At 32.7% G+C, this 19,276-nt stretch overlaps 1 protein-coding gene across 1 annotated transcript in view; it reads left to right on the top strand.

Annotated features, from left to right (window-relative positions):
* Positions 1-1,306: 1,306 nt before the first annotated feature.
* The window catches only part of LOC150105595 (sodium/potassium/calcium exchanger 5-like), a 29,731-nt gene continuing 11,761 nt past the window's right edge, over positions 1,307-19,276 (top strand). Inside the window, exons 1-5 of the mRNA XM_090394935.1 lie at positions 1,307-1,618; positions 13,664-13,879; positions 14,550-14,633; positions 16,924-17,030; positions 17,784-17,884. Coding sequence (XP_090251061.1) covers positions 1,450-1,618; positions 13,664-13,879; positions 14,550-14,633; positions 16,924-17,030; positions 17,784-17,884 — 677 coding nt within the window. The 5' untranslated portion in view covers positions 1,307-1,449. The remainder of the gene's footprint in view (positions 1,619-13,663; positions 13,880-14,549; positions 14,634-16,923; positions 17,031-17,783; positions 17,885-19,276) is intronic.

Below are 19,276 nucleotides of genomic sequence, written 5' to 3'. Positions count from 1 at the left end.
AGGAAAAATTCCCAGAAGAAGACCAAGAAGATGTTAATGAACTGGTATAGTAAAAAAAGCGCCTCCTTAATATAAGAAATATAAGATCAGATAATATTTTGGAGGAAAATACTTGATTGGAAATTAGTAATGGTATAACTTTTTCATCTAGTTCTATCATAATATCTTGTACACCCCTTGAAAGTACATATCAGAAATTTGATGATGATGATGATGAAGTTATTCTTCACTAAAATTTAAAACTTCTTTATATTCTGCAGTTTAAAAATGAAAATAATATAGTCATATTTTTTTCAAACTGATTAACAATTGTTTTTAAAAAAAATCGAGTTTTTTCTAACATACCACCAAATATTATTGATTTTATTATTCGCTACAGGTGAATTGATTTTATTATTCGCTTGAACTAGAATCTAAGTCACCAAACTACGATATCTCTTTTCATTATCATCGCCTTCAAAAACCATTACTACCAATTTAGCAACCTCTCATCTGAAGAATAATAAAAATGTCATCTAATGCGACCTTACACGGCATAAATATCTTTTCCCTTTACACACTAACAAACTTCAATAGACGCATTCAAGCTAACGGTCTTTTAATCCTGGTTTTATCAGCTACAAGATATTTTAAACTTATCGGAACATTTAACTCCGAACTAAAGAGATTGAGAGGAGACAGATGGGTAATGACCGGAGAAATCCACGAAATATATCATTAAACAGTCTACATACCCGTAACTCATGGAAAAAGAATCTCTCCTCTCCAAATATGTTTTTTTTTTCATTCTCTTTTATGATAATTCATATCCTTTCATATATTAATAATTATATTATTATTAATATCCCACTTCAAACTTTGTGAACAGCGCCAGTTGATACAAGCTTTGTGGACGGCGCATTGTTTGATTATCAGATTGCGAGACACTATAAGCATTGTTGATATTTTCAAATTACATGCACATTGTAACTATAGCAACTAAACAGCCGCTGTTGATATTTTATTCTGGTTTGTCTGCATTTTTGAACAATATTTCACTAACTCAGAAAGATAATTTCACTTTTTTTTTTCAGGTCTGTATATATTGTTAAAATTAAAATATCTGAAGATAATGACGATAATGTTAATTGAACATATGATCAAATAATGATGGGTATTGGGAAATCCAAGGTATTGTTAGAACTTATCTGAACAGTGTAGAATAGGGGAGTGTGTCCAATGTCATTTGCCTTATCTACCTCTTGCTAAGTGTACGTTCAAAGGTTGATAACATTACCAAATAAACCAACATTCTAAATGTCTGGCAGTTTGTGCTTTGCACACAAGTTAGGCTATTCACATGACGTTTTGTATATAGATACAGGAGGATTAACTTACTCTAATGAAAGTGTCATGAGCTATTTCGCTACGTGATTCTTTTTGATAGTCCCATATAATCTGTAGGTTACTATGGCACGTTCCTACAGCAGTTCTAAACAGCTGGTTGTACAAAGGTATCGCAAATTATGGTTTATCATACCGTGTTTCGTAATGTTAAACCTTTTTGTTGCTGTTTTTAAAGAAAAAATTACCGGAAGAAGTGTGGCTGCCGAAAGCGAAATCGCCTCACAAAATGAAGGTAAGGCATACAATACAATAAAGGATAATCTTAGGCATAATCTTACATTGTTGTCAGGGGCAACGCTGAAGTAGAAAACTTAGGATTTTTTTAATGCCATGCTTTTTAATTAAATTTCAGTGAATAGACGATTTTTTTACAAATTATTATTGTATGGCGCCTTTTCTGTTTTTTTATAACTGAAGCCCACTGGAAATATTTTAAATACATACACTCTCTTGTGTCGAATTGAATGTTGTTAACCTTTTAATATACAATCTAAGTTGTTAATCTTAACAGTCGAAATTGACATGGTTGATCAATTTAGAAAATAAAGTTCTTTTGTTATAATGTACTTATAATTACATTACGGTTTAATCTGGGCTATTAGCGTATGGAAATATTAAACATATCGACATTTCAGTTGAAAAAATGAGCCTCCGTAGCTCCGATCGGAAAAACCTGGGTTCGCGTCCCGTCCATGATGTGAGGGACCTTTATCTGGTCTCTTTCGACTAAAGGTGAGTTAGCTGGTCTCATAGGGAGGTAGGGGGGGTTTCACCTGGAAACTCGAATTTTTTGTTCCTCAGAACAAGCAAACTGGCCCGTGAATACACAGGAATCTACAGTCATAAAATACATACTTAATCCTCACTAGACGGGCTCAACCAGTCCCTTATAGACTAGTTGAGCCTTCCTAGTGAGGGATTAAGTCCTGGTTCTAGTGAGGGATTAGGTTCTGGTTTCGAACCATGAAGGTTCGAAACCAGAACCATGAGGATTCATAGTTTAGCAATCCCTGAACTAAGTTTCTTACATTTATTTTCCTTCTTGCTAGAAAATAAATTGGGATATCTTTAAAATTTAAAACGAAGCAGTATTTTAATCATCATTATCCTGTAATCAATATAATCTAGTTAAAAGAACTCACTTTACGACTGTGTATTCCATTTTTCCCAACTGATAGCATTTTAAAGACGTCATAGAGTAACATGTGCAAGAGGTGTCTAATGGACATGCAATTGTTCCTGGATGTACGTATTATTCGCTTTTGCTGAGAGAATAAGAAAAAGGGAAAAAAATATACGAAAAAAGATGGTTTTCATTCGTCCTAGTGCAGTTGTTTCTGGCTAAATCTATAAGGGGAACCGGAAACTAATCAATTATTTTTAATAGGTCATTTTTATCCGATTGTTTCTTCTTAAATAACGCATAAATTATTAAATTTTATTTTTATTTAAATATTAGCATCATTTTTCTATTTAAAAAATCTGTTTTTTTTTATTTTAGATTATTTTTTGTTTTAATATGGCGAACTTTAAAGTTGCAGAGCACCATTTACATCATTGTATACTGTTTTTGTTTCACAAAGGAAAGAATGCTACCGAGGCTACCGAAATCATTTGCTCAACTTATAGAGACGTATTGAAGGTTAACAAATGTCAGCGATGGTTTAGGAGATTTGCAGAAAAAAATTTTGATCTCTCTGATCGTCCTCGATCTGGAAGGCCTCTTACTCTAGATGACGATGCTCTTAAGACTCGTTGAATCAGATCCAAAACAAACCATACAAGAATTAGCAGAGAAACTTAATTCATCATGGTCAACCGTCCAAGAGCACTTACATAAGAGTGGCAAGGTTCTTAAACAGGGTGTATGGGTACCGCATGAACTGTCAGAAAACAATAAAGCACAGAGACGAGTGATTTGCAATTCATGGTTGACCAGACAACAAAATGACCCCTTTTCGGAACGAGTCGCAACTAGTGACGAAAAATGGGTGCTGTATAAGAATAATAAACGCAAAAAACAGTGGCTTTCTCCAAATCAAACTCCAATTCAACACCTAAAGATGGACTTCATCCACAAAAGGTTCTGTTGTGCGTTTGGTTCGTAATGAATAATTCATGACATTATTCATTACGAACTCATGGAACAAGGTAAGACTATCACAGCGGCCATTTACTGTGAACCATTAGAGCGACTACATCAAGCATTGTTAATCAAACGTCCTGCGCTTGTCAATCGAAAAGGGGTAATTTTTAAAACCACATTCTTCAAGAATGACTCAAGAAAAAATTAGACAGTTATGAAGGGAACGTCTACCACATCTTCCATATTCACCGGATATTTCCCCTAGTGACTATCACTTATTCAGGTCCATAGAACACAGCATAAGAAATAAAACCTTCCGTTTGCAAGATGATGTCGAAAGGAGTTTGATATCATTTTTTGCCTCCAAAGAAAAAACTTATTTTCAAAAAAGGAATTCTAAACTTAGTAGATCGTTGGAATAAGGTTATAATTAACGATGGGGATTATAGAATTGAATAATGTTAATTTGTTCTTTAATAAAATTTATATTAAAAATGTAGTTCAAAAAATTGATTACTTTGCGGTCCCCCTAATATAATTATTACTGTGAATGGGCTAAGATTTTTTAAACATTATTTTTGCATATCCCGGAAAGCCTTCACTAAAGACCAAAGCCACTTCAGGCCTCCAATAAGGAGACGAAATTGCTCTCCCACTTAAAGGCACGCATCCATGCCCATGACAGTATTCGAACGTGCAGTCTGTTGGTTGGAGAGTGAAGTTGATCGCGCGACCATCCATCTGACAAATGATTGCATCTACGCAAATTTGATTGATTTTTGTCTCCGTATTGAATTCATCTCACAAATTTAATAGCAGGAAAAATATAATTCACGTTAAGAAGAGGCTTATTTTCCCTGTAAGCTGTGTCTACCCTACTAATAGCATACTATATTCAGTGTTTTAACATATTGATTAAAATTAATATATTACGTTTGTAATCAAAATAGGACACTTTTCTGTATAAGATTTTGGTCTTCTTCAAATAGAGTACATACGGCGATAGGAGATTAAAATCTTCTACTTGTCATATTTTATTAATTAAAAAAGCAAATGTATCTAGATTATGTTGTAGATCAGAACAATGAAATAAATCTAAAAAAAAAAAAACATGCGGTAATCAAATTATCGAGCATCGTATTACATTTAAAAAAAACTCTGCAAGAATCATGAGTTTAAATGTATGAGGATTATAAAAATTTCAACGACGTTTCGATCTCTAAGTGCGTATTCCAAAAAAAAAAAAAAGTTGGAACTTGTTCACTTAAGGCGTAACTGACACAAAAATGCCTAACTCGGTAAAGATATCGGTGTTCTGTGCATGTCTTCTAAACTCTCGTTACCATATTTAATCTGCATATATAAGAATGTATCCAAAAGGGACATGCAGAATTCCAAAGGGGGTAGTCGGCTTAAGTTGGGAACGCAAAACAACTTCAATACGTGACCGGTGTGGTGCGCCGCCTCTAGAGACTCAGGTCGCGAGCACCGAACAAGCAGAACAAATTGGCCAAGGGCCAATTCTGCGCATTCACGAAAATGTACTGATGTACAAACAAATAATCACAGCAGGTCTTTATATAGCGGACTATACGAATGGGAATTTTTTTTAGTAGTGGGTATTCTTGATTTGTGGGATATAATAATAATAAAATAAGAATTCGTGGAAAAAATGCCATACATTTGTTTCAGACAATCAAATCTCCATATTGAATGTGAATTTAAAAAAAAAATCTCAGTTTTTGCAGCTATTATTCTCTTTCACGAACTGATTATCTCGATTATTTGACTAACAGTTACTTTTATACGGAATGTCTTATTCTATAGTCGTATCTTAGCTGCTCAGTAATTTTGCTGAAGTACAATTATTTAAAAACAGTTTTGTAAAAAACAGCTGGTCGCTTTTTTAAAATGTTGGATGTTTTTTAAACTTTTTTTATTTTAATGCAGCGAAATAATCAGCATTTTTCAAAAAAAAATTAAATTTTATATTTAATTTAATTATATAACACAATCAGTCTTTAAAAAGAAACGTGATTTCACGTTTCGACGTGCTTGATGTATTTATTATTATCCTCAGAATTAGCTTACAATTATTCCAAATTTATTCCCTAATTTATTTAGAACAACGACTGCTCTAAACACAGTTCTTAAATCGTCTATTTACGAATGAAGTACTATTTTTTTAGAGGGATTATGGACGAAGTAACTAAGACTGTGGGTATTATATTTCGTAATTGCGTGTTCTTTTGACCAGTTTGCCTGTTTGGAGGAAATATAAAAAAAAATCGAGCAGGCGAGAAAAAAAAAACTGCTATCTTCATATAAAACTGGCTAATTACCTTCAGTTGAAAAGCTCATAAATTTTTTGACCTCCGAGACCGAATTCGAACCGAGGTATTTTCAACCAGAGGGTACCGTTCGTTTTCGACTACGACTAATGGATTATTTTTTTAACTTCTGACACACATGAAGAATTTTCAATCTTAAGTTGAAATGATTCGTGGCTCCTTATTGCAGTCGCAACTCCAACATCTAAATAGAAATCCTCCCTGGAATTGTACCTTTCGAGTTTTACCCTACCAGCTTCCATGTCAAGTTAGCCGGATTGTTCTCCCAAAAATGACCATAATCTAGCAGCGTTATTTACCTTTTCTAACTTCAGTACCTATTCTTTTGTCTGTTTAACATCAAAGTTTGAAATTTTAATACCATCGATTCTGCTGTTACTAATCTTAAACCAAATACACATAAACAAAACGTTTACAATGTTAACTAAGTTAATGAATAAACAAATGAAGGTGTACGAAATGAGAATGAAATAAAAATGATTCCATGCATTCTCTATACTATGCGTCTTTAGGTTACGGAAGATGATACGAATGGAGATTAAATAATACAGCTTTATGTTTGTGCATGAAAGAATGAAAAGAGAATGATGTTTATACAATGGCTGCACATCATTCATATTTGGAACTAAAACTAATTCTATTCATTAGAATAACGACATTCATGTTACCGGTATTTTTATGGCCCGTATTCATTAAATTTACATCACTTCAGCAAATATTTGTTGCGTTGTGATTCGGCCTCATCATTAAACTGTTCGTAAGAACTTCGTGAAGAATTAATACGCGTTTGTGATGCCAACAATTCCCTAGTTCTGGGTTGTACTGTAACCTATATGGTTAACTCTTTCATATAAATGCGTTCATGAGTATTGTTTATTCCAAAAGCGATCTATTTGCTAATTCATCTTTTCCACAGACTCTCAATATATGTGTCGTTTATTTTTTCTTGCGCGCACTGCCAAGTTTTCTTCCATGAGAATTCTCAAGCTACGTTCAGTAATGGCATTTTTTAAATTGTTATATATTTTATTCATATTTTTATTTAAGAATTCTTTCGCGATATTCTATTACGTATAATTTCATATTTTATGTGAATTAATATCAAATCAGGCGATACATACATAGCATTAACATTATTGATCCCTAATAGAATAATATATATCTATGTATAAGATTGTAACCAAAGTTATTACTATTTCTGTAGCATTCTGTATTGAGAATGCAATATAAATATTAGAAATTCACATACTAACACATGAATTTCATTTAAAATTTATTATTCAGATTTATGTTGAAATCAACGTCTGTTATGCTTTTGCTTTTGAAGCTCCTTTTTATTTATTTATCGTCTAACCGATGGTGGACATGCTCTATTCTAACTTTATGTTACATATTTCCGTTTGTAATTTAATTCTAATATTGTGATGTTGAATCGGAGTCATACGTAGGTTCCGTGAGCCATTAGTTGAAGTGTAAAAGGATATTGAGTAGCTGAGTAGCACTCATTAACACAGCATCAAGAATTGTTTACATTCTCATATTCGATGCATCACTCCAAACGTCAGAAAACAGTATTCCAAGGTTGGGAAGATTTGGGATTTCTACAAAAGTAGCAGCTAGAGAGATTAAAATAACCTTTGAGAGGGAAAAAAAAGAAGGCTAAGTGTTTGTAAGCCCAAGATTATATAGAAATGATGTCTGTGCCAAGAAAGGCTAAGAATATCAATTTAAGAAGCAAGATTTGTTCTCGATGAAACTGAAACTAAGAATTATCAAATGCTAAGGGAGGGAAATACAAAGTATTTTTGCCAGAAAAAAAAAGGATTTTAAAAACATTGAACGCGACCAGATTATTATCTCTCCGTTGAAGGATAAAATGTAAATTACTGGTTATGAAACTGATTGTAGATCTTGAAAATTGGCATGTTTGAGTACTGTAACGTTTGTCGTATGACTAGAAAGGATGCATGGTGCGATCTTCAGCAAAATTGAACAAAGTGAGATAACTTGGTTATTGAACTGAGTCGTGAGGAACACCATCATTAATAGGAAAATCTGAAGCGAGACCTCTCCTCACCATAATACGCAATGAATGACCCAAAGCAAAACCCACAGTGGAGGAAGGATGACTAAAAGATTGCACCTATATGCGAAACTGTCATCGCTAAACCCTATCCGTTGCCTTGGAAGTGTCAAGCGAGTCAGTACAAGTTTCTACAAATCTTTTTCATGACACGGGAAAAGTCGGTGATGTAGGCGAGGAGATCTGCTGTAGATCTTGACTAGTGAAATCCATATTGGCAGTCACTGATTAGTTGATCGTTCTCATAGCGTTGAAAAAGTTGACTGTTGATAAGTAGTCTCGAGCCTTTCCCCATCAGGTGTCATATTCAAAGTTAGATTTCTTTCACTGGTCGCACTGAATGATTCCAGAAAAATTAGTGTGTAATTTTCTATATTTTGTTGCATCTAAAAGAATGTTTATATTTTCATGACTTTTTTTTTCCTCACTAAATGCTCACTTAAATTTACAACCTGCAAAGATCACCAGTGTTCCATATTAAGGTGAATAAATAAATATAATATTATAAAATTATATTATAAATATAATTTTATAATATTTTGATGATTGAGTCTGGATATATTCAAGATAATTGTTCAAAATTTGGTCAATTACAACACGTACATTTGATTTCATGAGTGAAAAAAAATTTTGCTCGTAAACAGTAAAAAATATTCTAAAATAATTTGATATCACCATACAAATTAAAAGGAAATATCCTTCAAATTGGAAATTTTAAATTAAGACCCTTTAAATAACTAGGAATGCCCCAAAAACAAAATTTTAAAATATATATCTATCTATCTCTATCGGTTTAATTCACTTTCTGTGAGGCTTCTAATAAGGTGCCATATTCAACTTATATATCCTTTACATGCGCTTCCAACGATTGGATGCACAATGGTGAGCTTTCATTCGCTGATGTAGATATTATAATATGCTATGATTATAATAAATAAAAGGTGTTTTATTTGTTTTAGTATATATTAAAATATTTTAAAAATAATAAAAATTTAAAATTAAATCTTCAAGAAAAATATAAGTTACATTTTGTTTCTAGAAGAATAAATAATTTTTTTAAAAACTTTGTAAAAGTATTACGTTTGATAGTCAATTACGTTCACACTCAAACTTTCAAACAAACCTAATACATATTTGAAAGAAATGTCACTGATAATTGCATTAGCAGTCTCCTTAGAAAAAAAAATGACATTAAATAGTATTATATAGCAATTTATATTTTCAGTTTGTAAACATAATTTATGCATATGATCCTCGTGGTGTAAAGTGATGTTCGGTGTTGAATTACGGGATATAATTTGACCTATCCGAAGCTGGTTTCATTGTTATTTTGTTACAGTATTATTCCTAATCAATTTTCAAACAATTTATTTCTGCAAGTTGAAGTAGAAATTCACTACTTTGGATAATTCCTTAAAACATCGCACTGGTTGTTTTCTTGTTTTGCTTCATGAGGGTTTTCTACTCACTATTCCAAAAGATTTTCCTGTCTGTTACGCTGTAATTCAACAAGAAGAACACGGTTACAATTTATCGCTGTTTTCCAAACCTGTCAGGACTGCCTTGTCGAGTGCTGAGCTCGTGTAATGGTTTGTATTCTGCATTGATATATATTTTTCTTTTATCGTAACCGCTTCTTTTGTGGAAATATTGTAGACGATATCAATGCACACAAATATCTTGTCAGGTTACCACATATACAAATAAAATTGCAGCGACAGAAAAAGCGGTCATTGAAAAACGGGTGTGCTGACTAAAATTGTACATTAATTTCGCCAGGATATTTTACATTGCTGAATACAGCAACGTAAGATGCCTTTATAAGCTTCTAACTCACATAAAGCTGAAGATGCCGATACACAGAATGCTGCCGATAATTTGAGAAATTAAAGACGCAAACACAAACTTACAGAAGTAAACTTAATAAAATGTTTTCCTAAGCATCAAAAGCATTTCAATACATCATTTTCAAAGCCTGTGATATGTCTTACTTTGGCAGATTGGCAGATAGAACTTCATTGGCTATAGCACTGCCATCCATTACCCTCCCTTGGTACCAATTTTAGTCATCAGTCGTGAGGAACACAAATGTTATATTCAGTATTCTCGAACGTGGCAGTCTGGCCTAGTAGAACATACCATCTCAACTAAATATAGGTTTCTTTGGAAGAAAACTAAATTAGTACATAAAAATAGATTCCTTGTAGACAAAGAGTTGTGAGGTCTTTCTAAACCGACTGAATATAAACAGATAAAGAACACATCTGATGATCTTCAAATCCCCTTTATAGGAAATAAAGGGGATTTATTATTTTATGTATAATCTTATGTAAATTAATGATTATTATATTAATTTATTATTTTTTTAATTTTTATTTTTAAGTGTTTACGTGTTTATTTTTTAATTAGGATTTAACGGCCATCTGCTATCTTAAGTTGTATTAGCGATTTTGAAATTAATTATTTTATTGCATTTTATTTTGTGTTCCATTAAACCTATTGAAAATATATAGGTAGACATAAATTTCAAAATAATCACGAATAATCACGCAGTCTGTATGCTTTCCTTATAGTCCTTATAAGGACTTGCTTAAAGGGGCGAAGCAAGATTGCTTTTCACATTCTCCGTTGTCTGTAGAGGACAGTGTAGGGATAAGGTGCTATCGAGCTATTAAATCTCTGATCATGGCAAGAGGGTAACAGCAATAGCCGAGCCTCAGTTAGAACTTCATTGGCTACAGCATTGCCATCCATTACCCTCCCTTGGTACCAATTTTAGTCGCCTCGTACGACATGCATTAGCTACATTAGTGATACTAAAGTAAAGCCAATCTCTAAAAATTAGGACGATCTCTAGACCACTCGATAGTGGTCGAAAGACCGTTCAACTCAGCGTTGGCTCCACTCGGTGATGGGGCACCCCCCCCCCCATTACCGAGTGGAGGCCTGTATGTTTTTCATACAGGACATACCATATCACAGAATGGGGGCCTGTATGTTTTCCTTCCTCCGATAAACATTGAGAGACTTATAATTGTAATAATAAATAGGTGTGTTGTTTAAAGAAAAGAATAAAATATTCTCATACATTTAAAAATAATCCTCTATTTCTTTAATGTTTCATAAGAAATGTTAAATAAAAATTAGTTTTTGCATTAAAAATAAAGAACATTTGAAATTATCTGAATTTTTTTCACAAATAAATAACAGCCCTGTAGATACTGTTCTATACCTTACAGCAGGGATCGCCAAAGTCATTTTCCCGTCGGCCCCTTCAAGCGTTTCTTGACTTTTTATCGACCCCCTCTATTTTACTATTAAGTAATTCTAATAGGACAAGCAAAAAAAGACGCTTATGTGAGTTTTTAGATTGTTTATTTTATAGTTACAGTGTTTATCGTATGTATAATATAGTATATATTATTATATTACTATTACTACTAATCACTAGTAATATTAATAAACTACTGATATTGATATCACTGGTATTACTACCAGCGCTGCTCAACTCTTCAACATAGAGAAGTTTAGTTCGTGAATGAATAACAATTGAATTATATGTATGTTGATGAATTTTAGAACATTAACGCTCACTTGTATGTCGATGCGCAAAAATGAGACTGGGATCGAATACTTGTAAGTATCAGTAAATAAGAACCACGCACGTGTTGCAATCTCGTTCCCACTGCACGGGCCGGCAGGAACCACCAACATCCGTTTATTGGTAAATACGTCATTTTGGCCTACTTGATTGGCCTCAGTAACTATTTTCATGACCTTACTCCATCTTACAGGTCCTATTCATGGACCTGTAAGATGGAGGTACTGATCCCACGATTCACTCTTAATTGCGTTGTCATTACCTCCATGTCTTTTGTCATGGAGGTAATCCAAGTTAACCGAATTAAATGTTACCCATACAATGATGTCTTATATTTTTCTGTCGACCCCTAACAATGTCATATCGACCCCTTTGGCGACCACTGCCTTAGAGGGATACAAATCTGCCTTTCCCATAAAATCGCAGAAATATTTAAATATTTTCAATATATATTGAAATATATACAGTGTTTCCTACCTAAATATAAAAATGAGGGGAGGAAGGGGAACAGATGAAAAATTGGAAATGTAAACACGCAGTGAAAATGGCAACAAATAACAACGAATAAAACTTGATCCATACCAAAAAAATCGAACAAAACAGTGATGGTTATCAAAAGAACAAAATTTCTATGATTCGAAATTCATATAATTAACTCAATATAAGAAGATTATTTGGCAATGATAATAATATTATAAAAATATCGAAAATATTCAACTAAATTGAATAAATAAGTATGTGTGATTTTATAAAAGGAGATAAAAACGATAAGACATGAACATCGAAATAAAATTAAAGAAAAATTTAAAGTCCTAAAGTTTCTATAATTTTTTAATAAAATATAAATGTATCCTAATATATAAATCCAAATAAATGATTTTATCCCTATAAAAAATATTTCTTTCAAAAAATAGAACTTACAATGCAAACCATCTTTTTTCTCAAATATTCAAAACTTTTATTTTTTTAGAAAATGCTCTTCAAATTAGAGATGCAAGATGTATAGAAAAAGAGTCCTTTTGGGGACTTCCAGGGTAACGAATGGCAATGCTGCAGCCAATGAAGTTTTAACTGAGGCTCGGCTATTGCCGTTACCCAGCCATGACTAGAGCTTTTAGCTCAATAACACTCCATCCACACAGATTTTCTTCATTCAGATGACGGGATAAAGAGTCAAGGACTCAGTCCATCGCCCAGTTCTTATTAGAACTATTAGAATAAATAAATAAATAAAAATGGTGTTAGCAGTGGGAGGTAGATGAATGATAAAAGTCCTTTTTAGGACTTCCAGGGTAAAAAATGGCAATGCCGTAGCCAATGAAGTTTTAACTGAGGCTCGGCTATTGCCGTTACCCAGCCATGACTAGAGCTTTTTAGCTCAATAACACTCCATCCACACAGATTTTCTTCATTCAGATGACGGGATAAAGAGTCAAGGACTCAGTCCATCGCCCAGTTCTTTTAAGAACTTCAAATTAAAGAGACAGGAATCGACCGCGAGATGCGGTGGTTAAGATTAATACCCTTGGAGGGTAATGGATGGCAATGCTGTTCTAAGTGAGGCTCGGCTATTGCTGTTACCCTCTTGCCATGATCAGAGCTTTAATAGCTCAATAACACCTTATCCCTATACTGTCCTCTACAGATATCACGGGGAAGATGAAAAGCATTCTTGCTTCGCCCCTTTAAACCAGTCCTTATAAGGACTTCAAATTAGAAAATAACCCAGCATCAGAACTAGGCTGAATAATTATGGAATAATTTTAAGAATTAAAAATATAAAAATTTTACTGTAAAATTTATAACGTGATATTAAAGAACGCTGATTTCTCGTAAGTATTCAAATATTTTCTTGGATTGCAAATGCATACGTCAATAAATGGACTTTAATCCAACTTGAAATATTATTAGGTTCTTAATTCGGATATCTCTTTCCAACAGCTTTTTTTTTTTTCCCTTGGAAATATTGATGCAAAATCCAAACGGCCATTTCGGTGATTTAAAATTTCCAATGAATATATTAATCAGAAATATCCGAAAGATTGCATTCGCAAAATTAATATACATCGAAATCCAGACAAGAATACTGATTTGCCTGGCGAACTCATCCCACTGTATAAATCAACTGAAATTTAATTATGCTTCTTTCATTTCAGCTACATCAACCAGACAACTACTACAGAGCAAAGAGACAGAATTCGTCGACTGCATACCTCCTTCCATCGATGATTTCCCTGGCGACTTTTTCACACAAGAAGAACGCGTGAAAGGCGGCCTGGTCATCCACATTCTTATCGTTGCCTACCTTTGTGCCATGTTAGCTATAGTTTGCGACGACTACTTCGTCCCATCCCTGGAAATAATATCCGAGTGTAAGTACAGGATTATGAGTTGTTATAGCTAAATGAACATACTTTATGTCAAACACCGACTTAGTAAATGGATGTAATTTCCACTCCATCGCTCGTTGCCATGGTAACGGAGCATCTTCCGAAGCCATTTACCTTATAAGAGATTTTAGAACCCAACCGAGTAGAAATCGTAAAATATTTAGTGTTAATAAACTTACCTTTGCTCAGTGTCCTCGGTTGGATACACTTAAATGCTCCGCTAGGTGTGAAAAACGTATTTTTTTTTTTATTACCGGTACAAATTCCTACATATTGGAGAGAATAATTACACTGTTTTTGTTGAAAGGTAGTTGCACACACAAAAGTGAATATAGGCTATCCTAGATACTGATGCGTTTCTTCTGTTCCATTTTTAGCAGTGAAGAAAAACCAAATCGTTCACATAAAATTTAATGTTCATTATTAGTATTTGCCTTTTATTATTATTTCTTTTTATTTTATTTTATGTGCATGTTCAATCGCGCTAATTACATAATATCATCCAATCAAATATGAACTAAACTATTCATAAATAATAATAATATTTAATATATCATAATGATTTACGAATATTTCTAACGATAAATTTAATTTTTAACATATTTCTAGTTTAGTTAAATCCACTGAATACAATTTTTTTTTTTTTTCGCAGTCCTCAGAGTACCAACAGATGTCGCTGGTGCAACGTTTATGGCCATTGGAACTTCATCTCCAGAATTGTTTTCATCTATTATCGGTAAGAAGCTCGCAGTCAGGTCAAGAATTGCTTTTATTTTTAATTTTTATGTGTTGTGTGCCTCACAACCACAAAGGGTTGCAGACACCCTATAGGGAATGAATACAATGGGCCGCTAAAGTTGTTCGTTTCTAGAAAATTTATATTCAATATTTATGTTAACATTTCATCTTCAGCAACTATTCTGTTAACCAACTTAACGTTCATAAATTCTCGTTGCGGAGAGCAATAATCTGTCTTTGTACGAGTCAAATGACAAATATCAGACACTTCCTCTTTTGCGCATTAATCAGTAATTCCCTGAACTGCTGCAGTTCTACGCCTTCTCAGCTGTCTCCAGAAGAGTCATTATGCCATTAGAGTTACATTTGGCAAGTGTTTAAGCATCCGTTAGATTCGACTTATCCATCGAGGTACGCACGCATATAATGTATAACAACTCCTCTGTGGCTAGACAGATTTTGATGAAATTTGGAACCGTTATTGTAATACGTGTACCCACTTCAGTATCTGAAATTGGATTAAAACTGAATCTTTTTAGTCCTAAAAGATATTAAAATAATAGCTCTCTCACATTTCATGTATTTTAACGAAATTTAGTATTTTTGGTTGACTTAAATGTTTTTATTATTTTTAGTTATGGCTTAAATCGAGTCATTCTTAGAGATATATATAAATAAGCTAGTTGAAAACGACACAAAATGTTATGATACTAATGAAAATTAATAAAACTTTGTACAACGTACAAAGTTTATTCATCATAATCTTCTTCATCATCCAATACTACATTGTTGATATGATGAATTGCATAAACCCCCAGAATTATCAGGATCCTCTTAGTTAATCCTCTGTCAGGGAATATACTCCCTTATCGAATTATCTGTAAGAAGATAAATCATAAAATCTCGTAGAAAAAAAATATATATCGTTTTTCAGAATTATAAAATGCTCTCTAAACATAATCCATACAAAGAGTTTTAGCAAGCCAACAGAAAACAATAAAATATAAAAAAAATGTAAAATCTAAAAGGAGCTACTCGAAATAGAATTTAAAAAAAAAAAAAAAAGAAACAAAAATCGAAGAGCCAAAATTCTTTCTTGAAAATGGTCCAGCAATAGCCATTTCAGAAGTAGAAATGCATATCCAGCAAACATCATTCCATCTTACTAATCACCGCATAACCAGTCTATAGTAGCCATGGGAATATATTCTGTGGCGTAAGCTGATGGCTTCGCAACTTAGGAGATTAACGTAGATGTATAGGGCTACCAGTTCTAATTTGCAAAATGATGCATATTTCGGAACTCCTGAGACAGAAATCTACCGAAAGGAATTGCAGACACGTGAATCCAACCACATAACAGCGTGCATGCATGCAGAAAGTGAACTATCACTTTACACAATCAATGTAGGAAGGTACAACGAACCGGAGGGGGGAAAAAAAGACTCTAATATAAGCCTGAAGTCGTTCAATCGTTTTCCACCAATTACCATAGAAGAGGTACTTACAGAACCAAATTCAATTGCATTACCCATCGAAACAGAGGCTTAGTAACGCAACTCGAGTGATATTGCTAACTGTACTCTAGTTCTCGAAGTATCTGCATGACCTCGTATTACAAATCAGCAAGTAGAGATCACCGCACTTGATACATATTGCTCCCAAAATGTTCATTATCACACAAAACGCATCAATTCTATACGTTGGAGTTATAAAATATAGGAGGATATTTGCATCTTTGCCAAAGATTGTTATATTCATCTCTGATATTTTTAATTCATTGTTTGCTTCCCTTTACAACAATAGTATTCCGTTGCGAACAAAGAAACTGTATCTGATGCTAACGTTGGCTTATAACAATGGAAGTGATTTTCTAACAATACAACTGGAATTTATCAGTAACAATACAACTGGAATGTTCAGCGAAACTACACACATTTGTGACAATGGAGTTTATCATACATAAAAAACGTATTACTGAGCATGCATATTGCTGCATTAAATACTAAATCATTCAAAATGAAAGACATCTTGAATGATTTAGTTCATCTTGAATTATGAAAGACAATAGTGATCATGACTATAATTAAAGATGGTTAATTATATTTACGCCGGTACTGTAAGTGAATAAACGGCACTGTAAAGTTAAGACTAATTAGGAAACAGAATTTTCTCTGTCTTTAAAAAAAAAAAAAAAAAAAAAAAAAAATCTAAACTGACCATTAAATGACAAGCTTTTGTTTTATGTATAGCATTATATTTATTATATTTCTATTTTTATTTTTAAGGTGTGTTTATCACGGAGGGTGATATTGGTGTTGGCACAATTGTGGGATCGGCAGTGTTTAACATTCTTGGAGTTACAGGTCTTGCCGGTTTAGCAGTTTGGACTAAAGTAAGTGATTATCCTTTCACATCTACAATAGCATTGTAGACTTGTATTTGCTATATTACTGACCATATTATTTGCCACAGTTAATCAATCCGCCAACATCCGTCCTATAACATTGTGATTATGAGCTCTTCCTATCAAACCTGTTTTGAATTCCTGAAAAGATGAAGTTCACTATATTCAGATAAACATAAATCACCGAATATCATTTAGTGGCGTAGTCGGTAAGTCACGTGATTTTTACACTAAAACAGAAGGAGTTTTGAGTTAAAATAACTTAGTGTCTGGCATACACCGAAGATGATGAATAGTTGCTAAATCTAATTCCCCATTTTAAAGACATTCTGAACTCCTTGATTATTTTTCTTTTATTAATTGTTATTTTTCCTTTAAACATAATCGTGTAAATGCAAATTTTTCTACCTATGATTAATATATTTTTTTTTTTTATCAAGCATATGCTTTTGGCTCTCCAGAGGACTTGTAGTAGGTAGCTCAAAAAAAAAAAAAAAAAGGGAATTTTATTTTTTGCTGATTCCTGCGGGGTAGTTTGCCGACATCTCGTATGATACAAAAACATATTTCTTCTGTTCTAATAATGCTCTGTGTAGCGATTTCCTACAGACGCCTTTAATGGCCTCAAATAAAAAATAAAAAAGGGGGGGGGGTGGTAAGGAAGCATTTCTAAAAACCAAATGTGCTAAACTTTTATACTGTAAAGTTAGTACGTTAGCGTATCATATGATTTCTTTGCAGGATGTTCCTGTCGACTGGTTTCCTATTACCCGGGACTGCTTGATGTATGGGATCACTGTAGCTGCTCTCATAGCTGTGATAAACAACAACGTGGTTTTATGGTAAATATCTAAGAAAATAAGCTTTTCCTCGATGACACGGAAATGTGAATATCATGCTACTTTATATACGTTAGTAATTAACTGTCATTTGGTGATTATTCGAAATATTTCTTACTTTAAAAAAAATTCATCTATTTTATTATTATTTATTTATTTTTATACTTTTCGTTAGCTTGGAAAATTTATTCTAAACATATATTTAAAAAATAAAACTATTAAAAAATAAACATTCTAACACATTTCTCCCCAAAGTAAGTAAGCACAGCTCTTTTAGACTTCATTACTTTTAGAAGATTGGTGCACATCTAGTCTTCACCCCCACTCTAAAAAGCTGAACCAAAGGCCATCAGTCATTCCAAAACTCTTTGATTGGTTAAGGGAGGAAATTGTTGCCCTTCAGTTTCTAGACGTTAGTTAGATCTAAACAATCTTGTTTACTCTCTTTGGGATATAAAAAGCATTAGAGAATTTTTTTTTTTATTCATTAAGTAAAATAAAATAAGCAAAGCAAAAGAAAAGATATTACGCATAATTAAACTTAAATTTTAATTAATTTAAAAGATAACAAAGCAACATTTGTATAATTTATTTATGTGGAATACAAAATGGTTTATCATCATATTAATCAACTTTTCATTAAGAAAGTTCTGAAAAATATTTTTATAATTACGAGTTATGCTATTCAAAATATTGCCAAATAGCTTATAGAGGAATTTTATTATTTATTTTATATATATTTTCAAACTATGGGTCAAAACAAATATAGACAGTGATATAGATTCTTGAATTGTGTAAAAATAAAGTTACGTAAAATACGATTCCTCTTTCAGACAACGTGTACGCATTTCTCTACATATCAATGAATATCATTTTAGCCCATTTCTAAAAATGCTTAATCAACTGTTACGTTTTTTCATCCCTATGCAAGTCATTTCTGAAATCTGGCTGACGAATTTTAATGAAATTTGATATTTTAAATCTTCCCAAAAATTTGATTTTTTTTTATCCCACTCTTTAGGGAACAAAAAGGGTATAAACGCTCCTAAATTCATAATGTAATATCTGTATGATCCTAGATCTTATTAATCAATTAATTAAACGTTTCAACAATTTCAGAATAAACAGATTAAAATCAATAAAAGGACTGTAGTATTCGATACAGCAATTTCAGTTAAAGACTAACTGATATGTTTTTTGTTGGAGGAATTAATATGCTTATCAGCATTTTATAAGCGCATAAATTAAATTATATAAAGAGCTGTACTCAAATAAAAAGGCCCTGCAAACATGTAAAGGCCCTGTTAAGAGATAAAAAAAAAACTATATAAAGATGTACAGACTCTGTAAAGTGCACTAAAGGACAGGGAAAAAAAAGCAACGCCACCTGTTTTT

This window comes from Typopeltis vanoorti, chromosome 6 (assembly GCF_054136105.1).
Source record: "Typopeltis vanoorti isolate ZY-2024b chromosome 6, IOZ_Tvanoo_1.0, whole genome shotgun sequence".
In the NCBI taxonomy this organism is placed as follows: domain Eukaryota; kingdom Metazoa; phylum Arthropoda; class Arachnida; order Uropygi; family Thelyphonidae; genus Typopeltis; species Typopeltis vanoorti.
This window is presented reverse-complemented; position numbering and strand designations above follow the sequence as displayed.